We start from the raw sequence: 19,389 nt of genomic DNA, 5'->3' as shown, positions 1-19,389 counted from the left end.
CCCCGGTGTGTGATGTTCCCCTTCCCGAGTCCAAGTGATCTCATTGTTCAGTTCCCACCTATGAGTGAGAACATGCGCCCTGAATAACACTGTGAAGATGCCTATACCAAGGAGTATGTACTAACCGCAGAAATACAAAGTCAAATCTTTATCTATTTAAAGGAACAAAGTTTTGCCTTTCTAAGATGAAAGCTAGTTAGTAGTTTAATATTGTTCCAATCGTCTTTCCCAAGTTTCACAACCTCCATTAAATTATGAACAGAAACATGCAATTGGTACGGTTTGACTCTGTGTCCCCAGCCAAATCTCATCTCCATTTGTAATCCTCACATGTTGAGGGAAAGAGGTGATTGGGTCATGGGGGGAGTTTCCCCCATGCTGTTCTCCTGAGAGTAAGTTCTCACGAGATCTTATGTTTTTTTTAAGTGTTTGATGCTTCCCCCTTCACACTCACTCTCTTGCTCTCTCGTCTGCCACCATGTAAGATTTGCCTGCTTCCCCTTCTGTCATGATTGTAAGTTTCCTGAGGCCTTCCCAGCCACGCAGAAGTGTAAGTCAATTAAACTCCTTTTCATTATAGATCACCCAGTCTCAGGTATTTCTTTATAGCAGTGTGAAAATGGACTAATATAGCAATTATCATAAAAATGATTCAGTAGGGATAAGGATAAAGGTCTGCATATAAGAATGGATGTATAAATGTATCTTTGAGACACAGATTCCAGTGTGCTTTATCCTCATACTGTAACCCAAAAACATCACAATATCTGTGGTCACTGTATACTGTCAATGCTTAAGAAAACAGGAAGGAGCTGGATGGATGTGTTTTAAGAACCGTAAACCACATGAAACACCTTTCCTTTGATGATGTATAAATAGGTATTTTTGTATTTTTGACAGCTTCATACTATTCCAACATGTATGTATACAGTATGATTTATGCAATCATTATCCTTTACGTAATCATTACCCTTTAGTGTACATTTAGGTTGTTTCTATAGGCAGGTTTTAATGGTTAAGAAAATCGGTTTTACTGGAGAGGAATGGATGGAAGAGAAACTGGGAATTTAGAAATACACATATGACATACTTACATCATTTCTTTTCTCATTTCTTTTCTCATTTCTAACATCAAAGGAAACATGACAGGGTAACATGTATAGGAAACCCAAAGTATTTTCTGTCTCACCTTGGAAGACCGGAAGGTAAATGCTGTTGATTTTACATCAGCTTTCTCTTTGTCCATGAGTAGAAGGTTTTTGTCTTCCATGAGACTCAAGTATTTTCCTGTTGTGACATGGCGTAGTCGGAATGGCTGGCCCCATCTTATGTGGCTTCCACTCCACCTAATGAAAACAGTTAGGATTTGATCCAACAGCACCCACAATCACAGAAGGAGCAGCTATTGAAACATGTCAGACAGTGAACAGTCATATATATTGTCTTACTTAATGTTCTCAAAAAACTTAGGATGTTAGTGATATTAATTTCATTTCACAAATAACAAAACGGCTCTTCAGAATGATTAAGTAATATACAAAGTCATAAACCTTATAGTAAGAAGAAGTTAAATTTAACTCAAGGTGTTCTGACTTTAAATACCATACTATCCACACAGCACCCTATTCTATGCAGAGATAACTAAGAACTTGTGCTCCAAGTCAACCTCTAATATAGTTAGTCAAGCTCTAGTGCAGATAATGCAGGAAGTATAACTTCAAATAATATTTCAGCATTTACTGGTTAAAAACTGTTGTATTTGCACAGACTTGAAAAATAGTAGTATTGTGGTCAATGTCTAAGTGTGATTAAATATAGTTAGACTATATTTACTTGACAAAATAAATGTACTCTTACACTTTACATTTCAATATTGTGGAACAATTACATTATTAGAGTCTGATGAACAAAAAAGATAAACCAAGAAAATGAAAATTCTAAAAAAGTCAGAAAAAAATGTAATAAACAGAAAATATAGAATGTTTCAGTAAAAAGATAAGTGATGATCATTAAAAATTTGCTTTAAAGGATACTGAATGTTCTTAATGCACAGAAATGATAAATATTTGAGATGATGGATATGCTAATTACTCTGATCTGATCAGTATACATTACCTGTATTAAAACATCACTTTGTACCCCATAAGTATGTACAATTATCATTTGTCTATTAAAATTAAATAAAATGACTTTCAGGTAGGATAAAATAGAAAAATCAAAACACAAGCTGTTCTTGCTTCGCTCATTACCTTGTTAACTGAAGGTTGTGCATTTAGGAGCTTTAACCATGCTAAGGTGCAGAGTGATGGCACAGTTCTATTGTACGTGACTTTCCCTTAACACCGTACCATGCAAAGCGAGGACAGCCCATATATATCATTGACAAGAGACAAGCTTAAGATCAAAGCATGCAAGAAAACTAAAAACAAGTGAGTAGAAAAGATTCAACAAGCAAATAAACACAAAAAGGAAATGGCAAATTAGACATAAGATAATTTCCAGTTCAAGGTCAAAAAGCACAAACGGTATACAGCCAGATATTTTATGAAGAAAAAGTGTATACTCTAAAAATAATGCATGTTGTAAAGCTTCATATGTCAACCACAAGCAGAAAATGAAACGTAACAATAACTTTTTAAAAGACAGTTTACAGTGGATGATTTTGTCAAAATACAATGAGTCAAAGAAAAAGTAAATATATGGAGAGTTTCAATATAATCTTATTACTTAATAAACTTGGGTTTATATAGACTCATTAAAAATGTTTGTGTTCTACAAATTGAGAATACTTGTTTCAAAGCTAGCAATCTTTTAGTAAATTATAAATCAATTTAATGTCGTTTTCCTAACCCAGATTTCTGACTTGAGATATTATCATAGAAAATTAGCAGTAGAATGTTATAACAAGTTCATTTTCACATGAATTTGTTTATAAGGACAATAATTTGGAAAGTCCCCCAACTAAGTTAATAACCATGTACTAATAAAACCAGATAACACAGTATTGTCTTAAAATGAAATTAAAGTTTGTTACCAATAATAGCATATTAAAGTATTTCTATTTTGGAAATAAACAAGCTTCTAAAAATCCTCCTCCTATAAAATTAAGTGTATTGGTTGCAAATACTATGAAAACCACTATTACGATTATTATTATTATTAAGACGGATTCTAGCTCTGTCACCCAAGCTGAAGTACAGTGGTGCGATCTTGGCTCACTGTAACCTCTGCCTCCACCTGCCGGGTTTAAGCGATTCTGTAGTCCCGGCCTCCTGAGTAGCCAGGACGATAGGCGCACGCCACCGTGCCCTATATTTTTGTATTTTCAGGAGAGATGGGGTTTCACCATGTTAGCCAGGATGGTCTTGATCTCCTGACCTCATGATCGGCCCCCTTCAGCCTCCCAAAGTGATGGGATTACAGGCATGAGCCACCCTGTGCCCAGCCAAAATTATTTTTAATATTTGTTTCCATTATTTGAAAAACAATGAAATATTTGGAAAATATTAATTTTGGAAATAATGAATAACTTCCAAATAATATTTCATCTTAATCATCAGAGAACACACCTTCATTTTCAAAATAGCTCCAAATTTTGACCAGATATATAGTATTTACTAGTGCGTCTGGAAGATGTTCTGGGCTCAGTTCTATTCAATAGAACTCATATGTACCAGTGCTCCTTTCAAGTCTCTAAGAGGATTCTGGTAGAAACGGAACGAATGTGGCCAGTTTTTGGCAAAACCACTGCAAAGTCTAAGCACAACAGCACATTTGCTTTCCCATCCAGCCACTCAAACTAGCCTGGTCTCACATGCCCAGACCTCCACCTCCTCCCAAATGAGAGGGCAAACCCAAAAGTATCAAGAAACAAGAAAATCGTATGTAGGAAAAACTAAAATTGGCAATAGTAATGGAGTTCTATAAAGCAATTTCCTATGGTAACATCAAAAACTGTGCCCTACGTATTATTGATATTTACTCAAAATTACCTCAAAGCAAATTGGGGAATAGTGAGTACTTCTTTATGATATGTCACCCTTTAATTTTGTTTATTTGTAACATAAAAAATAGAACTTGAACTATATGTAATTCATAGTTTTTATTTCAATGATTATTCCTATTACAGGAACTAATATATATCTCACTTACAATATCCCTATAATTTTGCCTTGGAGTACAATATAGGAGAGCATTTTCTATTCAATTTAACTCCCTACATCAAAACCATTTATTAAAAAGGCTATGATACTGAAAAACTTCTGACAATAATTTTATTTGTGTATGCAGTATAAAATATATAATGAATGGACCACATCAACTACAACAAATATATAGTTTAGGATCTCATTGGAGAAAAGAGAAGACGGAGTATCCTAAATATTGAATATAAAACATTGACATTAGGCAATATAATTGTATCATAAACAAAGTCAGGATCTTCACTATAAATTCCTAAATATAAAGCAAAAGTAGTAATTATGTGGCCATTGCATATAAGACACGTAAACTTCCTAGAATGAAAGGGATTTAATTTAAAAAAATAAAAGCCCCTAAACTGAATGTAGCTCCATTTACATATCTACAATAAAGCCAAAGTAGGTTAAAGAGTCAGTGTAATGTGAAAAACTTCTTAAAATAATTATATTCTATACATATGAATCCCCTACTTTCCTAGTGCTAGACAGGAAGGTGAAATTTAATCAAGGGTCACAGAGAAGAGCAAAACATCTCTCTTTAAGCTGCTAAATGGTTGAAAAACTGTGTGCTCTGCCTTCTCTGTGGTGTTCCCCTCAGTGACATCTGGACTCCGAGAAGCAATTAGCATCCCCTTTCCCCTGTGACTGACTATAAGATCATGTCCTTTCTTTATATTGATCATCCATAATCAAAGTGAAAATAAACTCCAAACTTCTATTTTAAAATACAAACATAAGCAACAGTAGAGAGACAGGATCAAGCCTACTTAATGCAGAAGTTTGCAGAATAATCTAGATTTATGTAGTCACAGCTCATCAATAATATTGATAACAATAAAAACAAAGTCCTGTCAGGTTTTCAGAAGCTCTTGTGCTATTTTTTAACCAAAAATAAGATAGATTTAGGGTCTCTCTCTACAAAAAAGATAAATATTTCTTTAAGCTCTCAATCATGAAGTATAGGCATGTCTCTAAATTTTGAAAACACACCTTCAATCTGTTTTATAAGAGTGACACAACCTCTCTAAACTGCACTTATGGTGACAGTTTAATTACATATATAATTAGTAATTATTTATACAATTAATTAATATAAACGATTCTTTGATCTTTCATTTTTATAATACACAAAGTAAAAAATATGAGTAATACTTAAAATCCCTTTCCTTAAACAATCTGAATAATTACAAAACATATAAAAGCTATGAGTTTTCCTTTGTTTGCCTTAGAAGTCTGTCTCTTCTTTTCCATCTCATTATGATATGCATTTCTAATAAAAATTTTCTTTTGAGTATTTACCAAAAGTTTTAATATTTAGGTAGATTTGATCAATTGTGCCTCTATATCAAAGAAATTTAATATTATCAATTAGTCATTAATGACAATATAGAATAACCTTTTAAAGTTATAGACTTACTAACATAAGAAATTAATTTATATGAATTTTTTTTGCACAGGAGTTGGATGTAGTAAAAAGGAAAAACTGAATAATATTTATTTTTATTGTTAAAGAGGAACATTTGCAATAAACAAAGGTATTAAACCACAGCATTACTTACAGTCAATTGGATACTTTGAAAAGGGTGATGTAACCATTTTATTTTAAAGTATCAGTATTTAAAATACACTGGAAGTTATATTCTATGCATCTAAACTGATAAAGGATTTCTATGTCAACCTCACAATGTTCAAGAATGTACAGAGTTTTTCAAAATTATTGTATGGGTCACATAAGCAAAAACAACTGAAGGCTACTAAACTACTCTCATCACCATTAGACAGGCAATAATCTCAAAATAAAATTTCTATAAAGATTGTTAGAACAGGCCGAGAGTGGTGGCTCACACCTGTAATCCCAGCACTTTGGGAGGCTGAGGCAGGCGGATCATGAGGTCAGGAGATTGAGACCATCCTGGCTAACACAGTGAAACCCCGTCTCTACTAAAAATACAAAAAATTAGCCGGGCATGGTGACGGGCACCTGTAATCCTAGCTACTCGGGAGGCTGAGGCAGAGGAATGGTGTGAACTTGGGAGGCAGAGCGTGCAATGAGCCAAGATTGCACCACTGCACCCAGCCTGGTGACAGAGCAAGACTCCATCTCAAAAAAAAAGACAGTTATACTAGAGTAAGATAGCCCTCATTCCCAGCCATAGAGTCTCTTGTCCTAAATCAATAATGTCTTTAAAGCCCAATACAAATCAATTATCATCCTAAATCAATAAAGTCTTTAAAACCCAATATACTAGGAAACAAATACAGTGAAAATTTACTGCTTTTAGGCAAAGGACTAAAGCTTCCAATTATTTTAAAAAAAAAAGACATTTTAATTCTACTTAAAATAGTTCAAAATGACACCATCATCATATTGTACTAATTTACAGGAACTAAAAGGAAATATTCAGACAAGTCATCAGAAAAATATACTTTATACATTTATATGTTTCATAAGTATTAATATATAAAAACTCTCATTACTATAATGAATACACAGTGACTTTTATTGCAACGCAGATTTGTACTTTGCTATCAAGTGATTTTTAAGTAAATATCGTGACTTCCAGTAATGATTCTGCCCTACTGCTCATGTTCAAGTTTCCTGTTTTAACTGTACTTTTAGAAGGTTAAATCCACAGTCTGTCAGATCTGAGATGTGCGACAGGCTTGCAAAGAACTTGTCTTGTCTCCAAATCTTACATCACTCTGTCCTAGTAGCCATTTCTGCCAAGAGATGCACGGTCTGGGATGAGATGATGTTAAAAAATCGAATCAGGCTAAAGACGAAAGCAGACTATACAAAATTACTGCTTATTTCTCAGGTTTGACAGCTGGTGAACTGAGGCTAAGAAAAGATAAAGGCAGGTGAACGGAAATAGACAAAAGAGAAATTCTCCACCACTTTTTCTCGGTGTTTCCTTTGTTCACTTGCTTGCTGTAGTTTTCAGCATGACCAGCTGACATAGAAGCACAACACTGAGCTATTTGGTACACTTGGTGCATTAGGCTGTGTTTAGAAGTTCTACTTACGCAACTCTTAGTGTCTCTAGTCTCCAAAGGGAACGTGCATGAACAGACACAGCGCCACCTTCATAATGAACAGTTCTGTTTCAACAAACAAACAAAAGCCCAAATGTGAGTTAAACATGTTTCATTCTTTGGATTCTAAATTTTTGAAGCTAATTAGAAGAGAAAAGCAAATAGCCTGTGAATAAACAGTTAAAGTTATACTTTTTGGCAGGAGACAGTATAGCTGGAAATAAAAATAACTAAAATAACAGTAACAGTGATCAACCTAAGTTTTCCCTGAATAAACAATGACTTAAACATACTCTTGCCATTTTCTCCCTCTAATCTCATTCATTCTCTCTCTCTCTCTCTCTCTCTCTCTCTCTGTTTCTCCCCATCCCTCCCTCCCAGTGAACAGATTTCACCTTACTTATCTAACTTAGGTCCATGAAAGTACTCTGTGAAAAGTTTAGGTATAGTTTAATGTATCATTATTTGGACATATGTATATAAATATTTGCACTTCCAAATTCCGTTTTAGATTATTTAAAGCATTTTAAAGAAATGTAAGAACACTAATTCTTAATATGTTAACAATATTATAATCTGCAATTTATATCAAAATATAAATATCCAAAAAGTTTCAAAAATGGAACTTCTTTGGATGCATATCACATGCACCCAAATTCTAAAACCGTCATAATAATAATGTGTTAATATGTCATACATAATGCTAAGTAATTGCTATAATTATCCAAATTAATGACTGCACCAACGCCTTGAGACTGTTTTGGAAACCAAAGCCGACGCACATTCCCTCTTTCTTCCCTGAGTGTTAACTATCTTCCTCTCTATAGGGTCTGTCTTATGTAAACACATGAAAGTCTATCCCGCCTCACATATGGCAGTAATACCATGTCTACTCCTGTCAGTTTCCAGTGGGCTCCAATCTTGCTTCCAGACCCATTTCTCCACTGAAACATTTTGCTAAACTCATCAAGTGACCTTTATGTTACCAAATCCATTACTTTCTTTTTAACACTTTGGAAACTCCTATTGTCTTGAAAGTTTTTCTAACACCATTCTCACCTGCCTTTCCCCTCCTACCTGTTTAGATATTCCTCCTCATTCTGTCTTTATTGTGGAACATTTCAAACATACACAAAGATAAAGATAATATTAAAATAAATCCCCATACACCTAGCACATGACATCAACAATGATGGGACATCAACATAGGGACAACCGCGTTTTACCTATAACCTCTACTTACCCCTCCACATGCATCTCTACAAATAATTATTTGATATGATGAAATATCTAGTCTGTGTTTGAACTTCCCAAATTGCCTCACAGATGTTTTTAATTTTCCCTTGTTGCTTTTTCAAATCAAGTTACAAAAAAGACGCACTTATCAGTTAGGGGTCTTCAGTTTCTTTTATTCTAGAATAGTCCCCATTCCTCTCTTGTCTTCCCTTCTTGCCATTTATTAGATGATAATCAGTCTGCACCATATGTCCTGGAGGACTTTCTACATTCTAGATTTGACCAACAGCCTTCCTATGTTTTTTTTTTTTTTTTTTTTTTTTTTTTTTAACACATCCCTCTAAATTGGTAGTGAGACCTAGAAATCTAGAAGCTTGTCCAAGTTTGAATTTTGGCAAGAACATTTCACAAATTGGTGTTTGTACTTCCCATTATAACACAACAGGGGTGCATAATTGTCTATTTCTTTAGATAAAATTTCATCAGTTAGTTCGGGATCACCCTAATCCATCCATTAGGACCTAAGAGTTTTAGGTAGTAGGTTGGTACAAAGGTTATTGCAGTTTTTGCCATCAATAACCAGGGTCCACAACAGTGATTTTCAACTTTTGCTGCATACAGTACTCACATGGATAGTTTTTAGAAATCCTTATGTGCACCCTCACCAATGACATTAAACAGATCTGGAGTCAGGACTTTAAAAATTATCTCGCTGGTTGCAATGGGAAGCCAAGCCTCGGAAAGCACGGTCTAAGTAAGTTACTCCACAGCAGCACTACTGATGCTTGGGGCTGCATGATTCTCTGTTGGGCTGTCCTGTGCATTGCAGGATCTTTACAACCCTGCGCTCTACCAACTAAATGCCACCAGTAGCCTCCCACCAGCTGTGACAACCAAAAGAGGTCTCCAACATTGCCAGATGTCCCTTTGGGGACAAAACCACCCTCAGTGTAGAACCACTGACATAGGTAAGTGGCTCTCAGTCTTCAGTGAGGTAGAATCCTCTCCCTTCGAGGGCTTCTTAAGACCTAGATTGCTTATCTCACTTAACATACGTTCTCTAGGCGCAACCATGTTGCTATGAATGACAGAATGTCATTTAAAAATTACAAGTAGATTGGAGATATAAGTTCTAGTATTTGATAGCACTCATAGCATGACTGTGGTTAACAATTTATCACATATTTTCAAATAGCTAGAAGAGAGGATTTTGAATGTTCCCAACAAAAAGAAATTACAAATGTTTGAGTTGATATACATGCCAATGGCTGATTTGATCATTCTATACTGTATGTATGTATTGAAATATCATATTGTACCCCATAAATATGTACAATTATGTGTCAATTAAAATAATTTTTTTTTTTTTTTTTGAGACGGAGTCTCGCTCTGTCGCCCAGGCTGGAGTGCTGTGGCCGGATCTCAGCTCACTGCAAGCTCCGCCTCCCGGGTTCATGCCATTCTCCTGCCTCAGCCTCCCAGGTAGCTGGGACTACAGGCGCCCGCCACCTCGCCTGGCTAGTGTTTTTTTGTAGTTTTTAGTAGAGACGGGGTTTCACCGTGTTAGCCAGGATGGTCTCGATCTCCTGACCTCGTGATCCGCCCGTCTCGGCCTCCCAAAGTGCTGGGATTACAGGCTTGAGCCACCGCGCCCGGCCCAAAATAATTTTTTAAAAAGAGGTTGCTGGCCGCATCCCCAGAGTTTCTGAGTGGCCACGTCTTAGGGTGAGGCCCAATAATCCGCATTTCCAACAAATTCCCAGGTGATATTGATGGTCCATATTTTGAGAACCACTTGACTAGATCCATTATTTCATTTTGGCAATGGTACTTAACCTTGGTTGTATGTTAGAATCACCTGGAAAGCTTTAAAAAGTCCAATGCACACTCAGACTAATTAAATAAGACTGAATGACAAAATACAGACATTGTGCACATCTGTGTGTGTATACACACATATATAAATAGATGCACTCACACACAGACACAGCTTTTTAAATACATTTGACCTTTAATAAGGGTCTTTTACTTGACCACAAAGAAAATGTTCTCAGATTTTTAAAAGACTTTTACTCATCATATTTTCTGATCATGAACAAAAAAAATTAGCAACAAATACTGAAAAGACAAGAAATTGACAACTTGGAAAACGAAGAAACTTCTAAATAATTCATGGGTCAAAGAGGGAATCAAAATTATACTCTATCTAGAATATAATGAACAGAAAAGTACTTCTTAACAAATCTATGATTCACAGGTAAACTTTGAACACTTTTAATCTGCAATCCTTTAATTATTAAATAAAAAACATAAAGAATTGCCTGAAGACATGAAATAGAGAACAAAATAAACCAGCAGAAAATAGAGGAAGAAACTCAATGATGTACTGTTAAATAAGATGCAGGAGTGCTATTGTGAATAGTGCCGCAATGAACATACATGTGCATGTGTCTTTATAGCAGCACGATTTATAATCCTTTGGGTATATACCCAGTAATGGGATGGCTGGGTCATATGGTACTTCTAGGTCTAGATCCCTGAGGAATCACCATACTGTTTTCCATAATGGTTGAACTACAGCAGCACTATTCACAATAGCAAAGACTTGGAATCAACCCAAATGTCCATCAGTGACAGACTGGATCAAGAAAATGTGGCACATATACACCATGGAATACTATGCAGCCATAAAAAAGGATGAGTTTGTGTCCTTTGTAGGGACATGGATGCAGCTGGAAACCATCATTCTCAGCAAACTATCACAAGAACAGAAAACCAAACACCGCATGTTCTCACTCATAAGTGGGAACTGAACAATGAGATCACTTGGACTCGGGAAGGGGAACATCACACACCAGGGCCTATTATGGGGAGGTGGGAGGGGGCAGGGATTGCACTGGGAGCTATACCTGATGTAAATGACGAGTTGATGGGTGCTGACGAGTTGATGGGTGCAGCACACCAACATGGCACAAGTATACATATGTAACAAACCTGCACGTTATGCACATATACCCTAGAACTTAAAGTATAATAATAATAAAAAAGAAAAGAAAAAGAAAAAAAAAACAATGCAGGAGTGTAAACTATGTACATTTTCTGTGCAAGTTATTACTAAAAATCTATCATATATGTATATATGCAAACATATATCTGAACATGGAGAAAGTTGTCAAATAATGAACATCAAACTATTAGTATTAATTACATTAGAGGAACAATTACATAAGGTATAGAGAAATTAAGCTCAAAAAAATTTTAAAAGGTCTCTAAGATACAAATAGTATGAATAATATATCTTTGTAAAATTATATGGATTTCTACAATAAAGTGAGGAATTATCATGCAAATATTTTACTTTGATAACTTTACTTTTTGAATTTAACAATGATCTTTTATAAAAATCTAATGATATTTTTATTAAAATTTTAAAAGACAGCAAGTACAGAATGTCAATGGTTGTCTAATCAAGTCTTCATGGGCTGTTTCGGACTGAAAATTGGCACTACAATATCAAGATCTTAAATACATAGGCATTTCCATCCCATCATAAAGGACATTAAGGACATTCAAACTCACTGAGAAATCAGCCCACCTAGAGGAATACACCTGCTCTATGAAGGGATTGTCCCTTTTCCCCACAATGCATTTCAAGTATCAAGTCAGAGTCTAGAAGGGCAATTGTCCTAAAGACAACAAGTTTACCAAATGGAATTACCAACTTTAAACTCATACAAATAAACGATTATACTCAGAGCAAACGCCCTTTCAGCTGGAAGACTGAAAAGGGAGATTCTCTAAGAAATTACACAGACTGATAGCAACAGCACCTTTTGAGCTAATCATCACAAGGGATTTTAATGCAAATGGCAGGAAGGATGCCAGAATTCAGGAAGGTCGATGGATATGAAAATACAAAAGAGCTCATGCAGCTCTTTGTTAACTGGAGACTATTTTTACAATGTACTAAAACAGTGTTACAGCTACTGGGAAAGTAAGTATGTGCTAAAAGAACTGGACATTGTTATTATTTTGAACAGAATTTTGTTTAAAAGTTTTAATCTCATAAACCAGACAAAGTCAAAGTCACTGTAATTTCACTGAATAGGAATGTTAAAAATATGCACGTATAATAACCAGCTGTATGAGCTTGTTCAACAGTATTTTGAAAGATTTCGGACTTCAGGCTGTAAGTTATGCCTACATAACACATTATTCCACAATATAATACATTTCATTAAGGAACTCATATTTCAGGCTGATCGCATAAAACTGCCTGAAGAGGCCCTTTAAGGTTATTCTAAGTACAAATTCTTCCCATGATACCATCAATTCCGCTGTTCATAACTATTATAATATTGTCCACTGATATAAAATTAGTTATTTTCATATTTTGGGCTATAAAACACAATTTGAGTCTTATCTCAGTTGTCAAACCACTTGTTTCTCAGTAAAAAGCAGGCACTTTGACGGCTAGGATAGTTCATCTTCAGAATCTGAGGCCCAGAAAGGACTAGCATTAGCATATTAATAAAAGCGCAAATCCTTACGAGTTCTTCATAGCTTGACAGTTGGGCATATATTTACAGTAAAATTTTATAGGGCACACAATTCTAATTAGCGAACTTTAGTACAGAATCATAAAATGCATTATTAATGAAAGATTGCACACTGTAAGGGACACCTCCAACCTGCAAGGAAACCGCTTCCTTTCATTGTGAGTGCTGCCACAGGGCTCTGTGAACCAATGACATCACAGTTACTCTCTCGCTTGTTCTGCAGGGCAGCTAAAAGTTGATGACTCACTTTCACATTTGATTGTTACTAACTTTCTGAAGATGCCACTTCTTCGTGTGAACTTGTGCAAGCTGTTGACCTCTTCTCTGCCTCATTTTCTTCATATGTAAAATGGGAATAATTTTCACTGGATTACTGTGAAGAATGAATGAGTGATATAACACACGTAGACCACTTAGAAGAGTCTTTGCACAACAAATGTCAGCTCTGAGGGTGCAGATAGCGATGGTGATGATCACGACCATGATTATGGTCATAATTTATATTCAATCCTTCCACAAAGGGAGTTAAGACTCAATAATATTTTGTCTGAATTGAATGGACTGTTGCTAAATCAATCATATTATATACTTGTTGATATTCAAAGTCCCTAAATTATAAAATTGCTCGGGACAACATAACTAGGAAATGAAGCCTACCTATTAATAGCTTCATCATAAATCAGTCACTTCAGTGCTAACCTCCCCCTGCAATTCAATGGCAGGATCTCAGCATTCCTTTTTTAAAAAAAATAATATAATAAACACATTATTTTATACTGTTTCTATGGGTCAGGAATACAGTGTATCTTAACTAGGTGCTCGTTGCTTGGTGTCTGCCTTGGAGTCTCTTGTGAGGTTGCAGTCAAGATGTTAGCTAGGGCTGCAGTCACTGGAGGTTTGAACTAGAGCTGGAGGCCCTATTTTCAAGATGGTTCAATCACATGGCTGCCATAGGAGTTTCAGTTCCTTACTATGAGATTCTCTCCATAAGTCTGCATGAGCATTTTCACAAAATGGCATGTCTTTACTCCGCTCACCTCCCCTGTCTACCTGTCCCATTATGCCCAGCATGTTCTTCAGCAGTGATTTTTGACCTTTATGGAGTCACATGGTCACTGAGATCTAATGAAAACTAAGGACCTTCCCTCCAGGATAGCAAACTGATGCATTTACACATCAGCATTCCTTTTCAGGCATATCTGCATACTTTCTTTCTTTCTTTTATTTTTTAGACAGAATCTCAATCTGTCGCCCAGGCTGGAACACAATGGTGCAATCTCGTTCACTGCAACCTTTGCCTCCTGGGCTCAAGCGATTCTCCCATCTCAGCCTCCAGAGTAGCTGGGACCACAAGCACATGCCATCACATCTGCCTGATTTTTTGTATCATTTTATGTAAAGACAGGGTTTCACCATGTTGCCCAGGCTAGTCTCGAACCCCTGGACTCAAGTGATCTGCCCAGCTCAACCTCCCAAAGTGCTGGGATTATAAGCATGAGCCATGATGAACCTCAGTTTGCTTTTAGCAGTTCTCTATATCAAAATGATTCTGAATATATTTGCAGTCTTAAAATTCACATACTAGTCAACATGCCTTTCTTGGGCATCTCCAGCAATATACTTTGTTTTTTTTTTATTAACAAACAAAAATTGTATATATTTATAATGTATAACATGATGTTTTGAAATATGCATACATTGTGGAATACCTAAATACTCATACATACCTAAATACACCTCTCATACTTACTATTTTTCCGTGGCGAGAACACTTAAAATCTACTCCCTTAACAATTTCCATGTATAGAATACATGGTTATTAACTACAGTCATCATGTAATATACTAAATCTCTTACATTTACTCCTCTTGTCTAACTGAAGTTGTGTACCTTTTGACCAACATCTTTCCAACCTCTAGCTACCACCATTCTACTCTCTCCTTCTGTGAATTTGAATTCCACACATAAGTAAAATCAGGCAGTATTTGTCTTTCTGTGCCTGGCTTATTTCACTTAGCATAATGTCTTCCAGGTTCATCCATGTTGTTGCAAATGACAGGACTGCCTTCTTTTTTAAGGTTGTATAACATTCTATTGTGTATGCATTGCAAACACTTGTAAAATGACACTACAAAAAATTCAAGCTCCGAAAAGAACGCATATATTATATAGATTAAAAGAATACTTCTTTTCCTACCTTCTCTCTTATTTAAATCCTCTTCTGAAGTCACCTGTTTTGTTACCCTTCCTGTAGCTCCAGCATAGGGATCCACTGTCTCTAGAACTGTTTGACTGGACACCCACCACTATGACTTCCATTGCCACCATCAAAGGGTGGTCTAAAACACGAGCAGACCTACTTTTTCTGCAAAGGGCCAGTTAGTAAATATTTTAGGTTTTGTGAGCCATATGGTCTCTGTCCCATTATTTAATTGTTATTATCATATAAAAGCAAACATAGACAACATGTTTTTAAAAACAGGATGGCTGTGTAACAATAAAACTTTATTTACAACAAAAGGCAGTGGGCTGGATTTGACCTACCACCTTGATTGGTTGACCCTACGTCTAGAATATTCTACCCATATTATTGGTCATTTTAATCTCAGAGAAAGCTAGCTGGATAAAATCCAGGGTCTAGGGTCTTTCATAAATTGGGAGAAATGTCTTACCTTATCTATCTTGAATAACATTTCTAAATCTAGAATTCATATCTACATTGTGACAGATCGTTTTTCCCCTTACGAGAAATATAGACAAATTTACAGTGCTTCAGAGCACTTGGCTTATCCAAAAAACCCACATGAAAGAACAATTGGGGCATTTTTCAATCTACTTTTGTTTCTTCAACATAAGAAAGCCCTGACAAGGTTAGTGCAGTAATGCTGCATAGCTTACATAGTCTATTATTACTACAGCATCACAGACACTTTGAGAGGGGCTCTAAGTGAACTTTATTTTTCTCTTTTTTACATTTACCATGACTTTTGAGCAATGGGGAAATGATACAGAACTATTCAGAGTCCTATTTTCTGAATACATAACATTCTGGTTTCATTTTTTGTCAAGAAAAAGTGTATAACAAATACTGAACACCAGAAGAGGTAAATAATAATAATAAAAGACAATTCAATCAGTCACATCAAATTTTGATCATGAATCCATTACAAATGTTAAAAATAGAAAAGAACAGTTTACTAGGCTCTGAAGATTTCCTTGCCAATTCATATTATAATTACATGTTACTGGAGAACATAATAGGGACAAAGAAGAAGCCATATCAATGTATTTTAGTTACTGCAAAGCAGGGCAGTAATAAAATACTACTTCATTTATCCAAACTCCACTTTCAATGAATATATCACAGAATATTCCACAGAATTTCTGTGACATACCACAGAATTCAATTCTCCCTTCAAAAACCAGTAGTGATTTCATAATCTAAACAAAATATACTATAAATGTCATAACAGGTATTTCCAGAAATCACTATTTTTTACTTCAAAAGGAATGTACTCTTTGAATATAAGTATGATAGCAAAAAATAAATATTTTCTCCTTTTGTACACAAGGTAATAAAGATATCACTGAACTATAGCATAATCCATCATATCAACATGCTAAAGAAAAAAGTCATTGATCATATCAATAGATGAAGAAAAAGTATTTGAAAAAAATCCAGTGTCTATTAATAATACAAATTCTCAGGCAATGAGGAATAGAAGGGAACTTCCTCAAGTTGATAAAGAACATCTACAAAGAATATCTACAGCTAACACCATACTCAATCATGAGAAACTTGTTGCTTCTGCATCAGGACCAAATCAAGAATGTTCTCTTCACCACTACTACTCAAGACTGTATTAGAAGTTCTAGATAATGCAATAAGATAAGAAAAGGATATTAAATATATACAGACTGAGAAGGAAGAAATAAAACTGTTTTTCTTCATAGATGATATGATTATTTATCCCAATCTCAAAGAATCAAGAATAACAACAAAAATCTCCTGAAACTAATAGACAATTATAGGAAAGTTGCAGGACACTAATATACAAAAATCAATTTATTCTACACCAGCAATGAACAATAGGTATTTAAAGTAAAAAATATTATTTAGACTAATACCAAAAAATTAAATGCTGAAATACAAATCTAACAAAATATGTACAAAATCTAAATAAGGACAACTACAAAACTCTGATTTAAAAAAATCTAAATAAATTGAGAGATATTCCATGTTCATGGATAGGAAGACTCAATATTTTCAAGATGTCAGTTCTTCCCAATTTGATCTATAGTTTCAAAGCAATCAAAATCAAAATCCCAGCAAGTTATTTTGTACATATTAACAAACTGATTCTAAAGTTTATATGAGAAGTGAAAGACACAGAAGAGCCAACACAATACTGAAGAAGAATGAAGTTGGGAGACTGACATTATCTGATTTCAAGACTTACTATAAAGCTACAGTAATCAACACAGTGTGGTGTTGGTGAAAGAATAGACAAATAGGTCAATGGAACAGAATAGAGAACCTAGAAATAGACCCACACAAATACAGTACATTGATCTCTAACAAAGAATCAGTAATTAAACAGAAATTCTCCCCAAATAGTACTGAAAAGACTGGATATCCTCATAGATAGATAGATAGACAGATAATCTAGACACAGACCACACCCTTCATAAATTAACTCAAAATGGATCACAGACCTAATACAATGGAGAAAATATAGCCCTTTCAACAAACAGTGCTAGAACAACTTTATACACATGTGTAGAAAAGCTAATCTAAAACACACCTGACACCTTCCACTAAATTTAGCTCAAAATGAACCACAGGCCTAAATGTAACACAGAGAACTATAAAACTGCTAGAAAATGCCATAAGAAAAAATCTAGATGTTCTTGCATTTGACAATGACGTTTTAGATGTCAAAAGTACATTCCATGAAATAAAAACTTGGTAACTTGGGCTTCATTAAAATTAAAAACCTCTGATCTGCAAGAAAACACTATTAAGAGAATAAAACGACAAGCCAGAGACTGAAAGACAATATTTGCAAACACATATCTGGGAAAAGACTGGCATCCGAAATATGCAAAGAACTCTTAAAATTCAACAATTTAAAATTCACCAAAAGATCTAAGACATCTCATCGAAGATATACAGATGACAAATAAGCATTTAAAAAGCTGCTCCATGTCATATGTCATCATTTGCAACCTGAGGTATCACTATTCATCAGTTACCATGCCCAAAACCTGGAATGCTGCAACATTAAATGCTGGTGAGGATTCCCATTCAGTGCTGGTGAGACTACAAAATGATACAGCGACTCTGGAAGACAGTTTTACAGTTTCTTAAAAAGCTAAACATACTCTTACCATAGGATTCACCAATTGTGCTCCTTGATATTTACCCAAATAAATTAGGTCTATACAAAACTTGTAAATATTAATGGTAGCTTTTAATTACCACAACTTGCAAGCAACCAAGATGTCTTCCAAAATATGAATAAACCATAACACATCCATTGGAATGTTTTTCAGTGATGTAAAGAAATCCAGCTGTCAAGTCATGAAAAGATATAGAGGAGTTCATATATGCATATTGCTAAGTGAAGGAAGCCAGTTTGAAAGGGCTATAACTATATGATTCTAACTATCTAACATTCTGAGAAAAGCAAAACTATGGAGACAGTAAAAAAAATTATTTTTTCAGGAGTTCAGGGGAGGCAAGAAGGAATAAATGGGGAATAGAGAATTTTTAGAGCAGTGAAATGATTGTGTGTGATACTGCAATTGTGGACATATGTTATTAGTCAGAGCCTATAGAATGTACACCACTGAGTAAGCATAATTTAGAGAATTAAGAATAATGTGTCAATAGTGCTTTAACAAGAGTACCATACTAATACAAGATGTTAATAACAGGAAAACTGGTGAGGGAGAATTCTCCGTGCTTTCTGCTCAATTTTCCTGTAAACCTAAAAGTATATAATAAAGTCTATTAATTTTTTAAAAATCATTAAGTAATCCAGCTCAACAAATATTAATATAGTAATGAAAATATATTAGGAATATATTAGCAGGGAAAAAAGGAGGTAGTTTTTGGGGCATTTTTTTCTCCAGAATAAACAAATTAACACCAGGCTATCTCAAATAAACTTTGATTATTCTCTTTAAAAGAGAAGGATGGAGAGCTACAAATGTGTATATGTAAATGTTGCAAAAGTAAATAATATGAAGAACTATTATCTTTCTGTTCTTTCATATAAACAACAGTATATAGAAATATAATTGTATTTAGCCAAAAACAAACACTAATTGCTTACCATTCATATTCTAGACAC

The 19,389-nt window shown here is 34.9% G+C and overlaps 1 protein-coding gene across 1 annotated transcript in view; it reads right to left on the bottom strand.

Annotated features, from left to right (window-relative positions):
• Positions 1–19,389, bottom strand: part of RYR2 (ryanodine receptor 2 (cardiac)) — a 592,347-nt gene that overhangs the window by 402,713 nt on the left and 170,245 nt on the right. Inside the window, exons 13-14 of the mRNA XM_011935762.1 lie at positions 7,227–7,301; positions 1,190–1,346 (exon numbers count right to left, since the gene is read on the bottom strand). Coding sequence (XP_011791152.1) covers positions 1,190–1,346; positions 7,227–7,301 — 232 coding nt within the window. The remainder of the gene's footprint in view (positions 1–1,189; positions 1,347–7,226; positions 7,302–19,389) is intronic.

Source organism: Colobus angolensis, unplaced genomic scaffold (assembly GCF_000951035.1).
Source record: "Colobus angolensis palliatus isolate OR3802 unplaced genomic scaffold, Cang.pa_1.0 Scaffold148, whole genome shotgun sequence".
In the NCBI taxonomy this organism is placed as follows: Eukaryota; Metazoa; Chordata; class Mammalia; order Primates; family Cercopithecidae; genus Colobus; species Colobus angolensis.
Note: the sequence above shows the minus strand (reverse complement) of the source record. Positions and strands in the feature narration are given on the sequence as shown.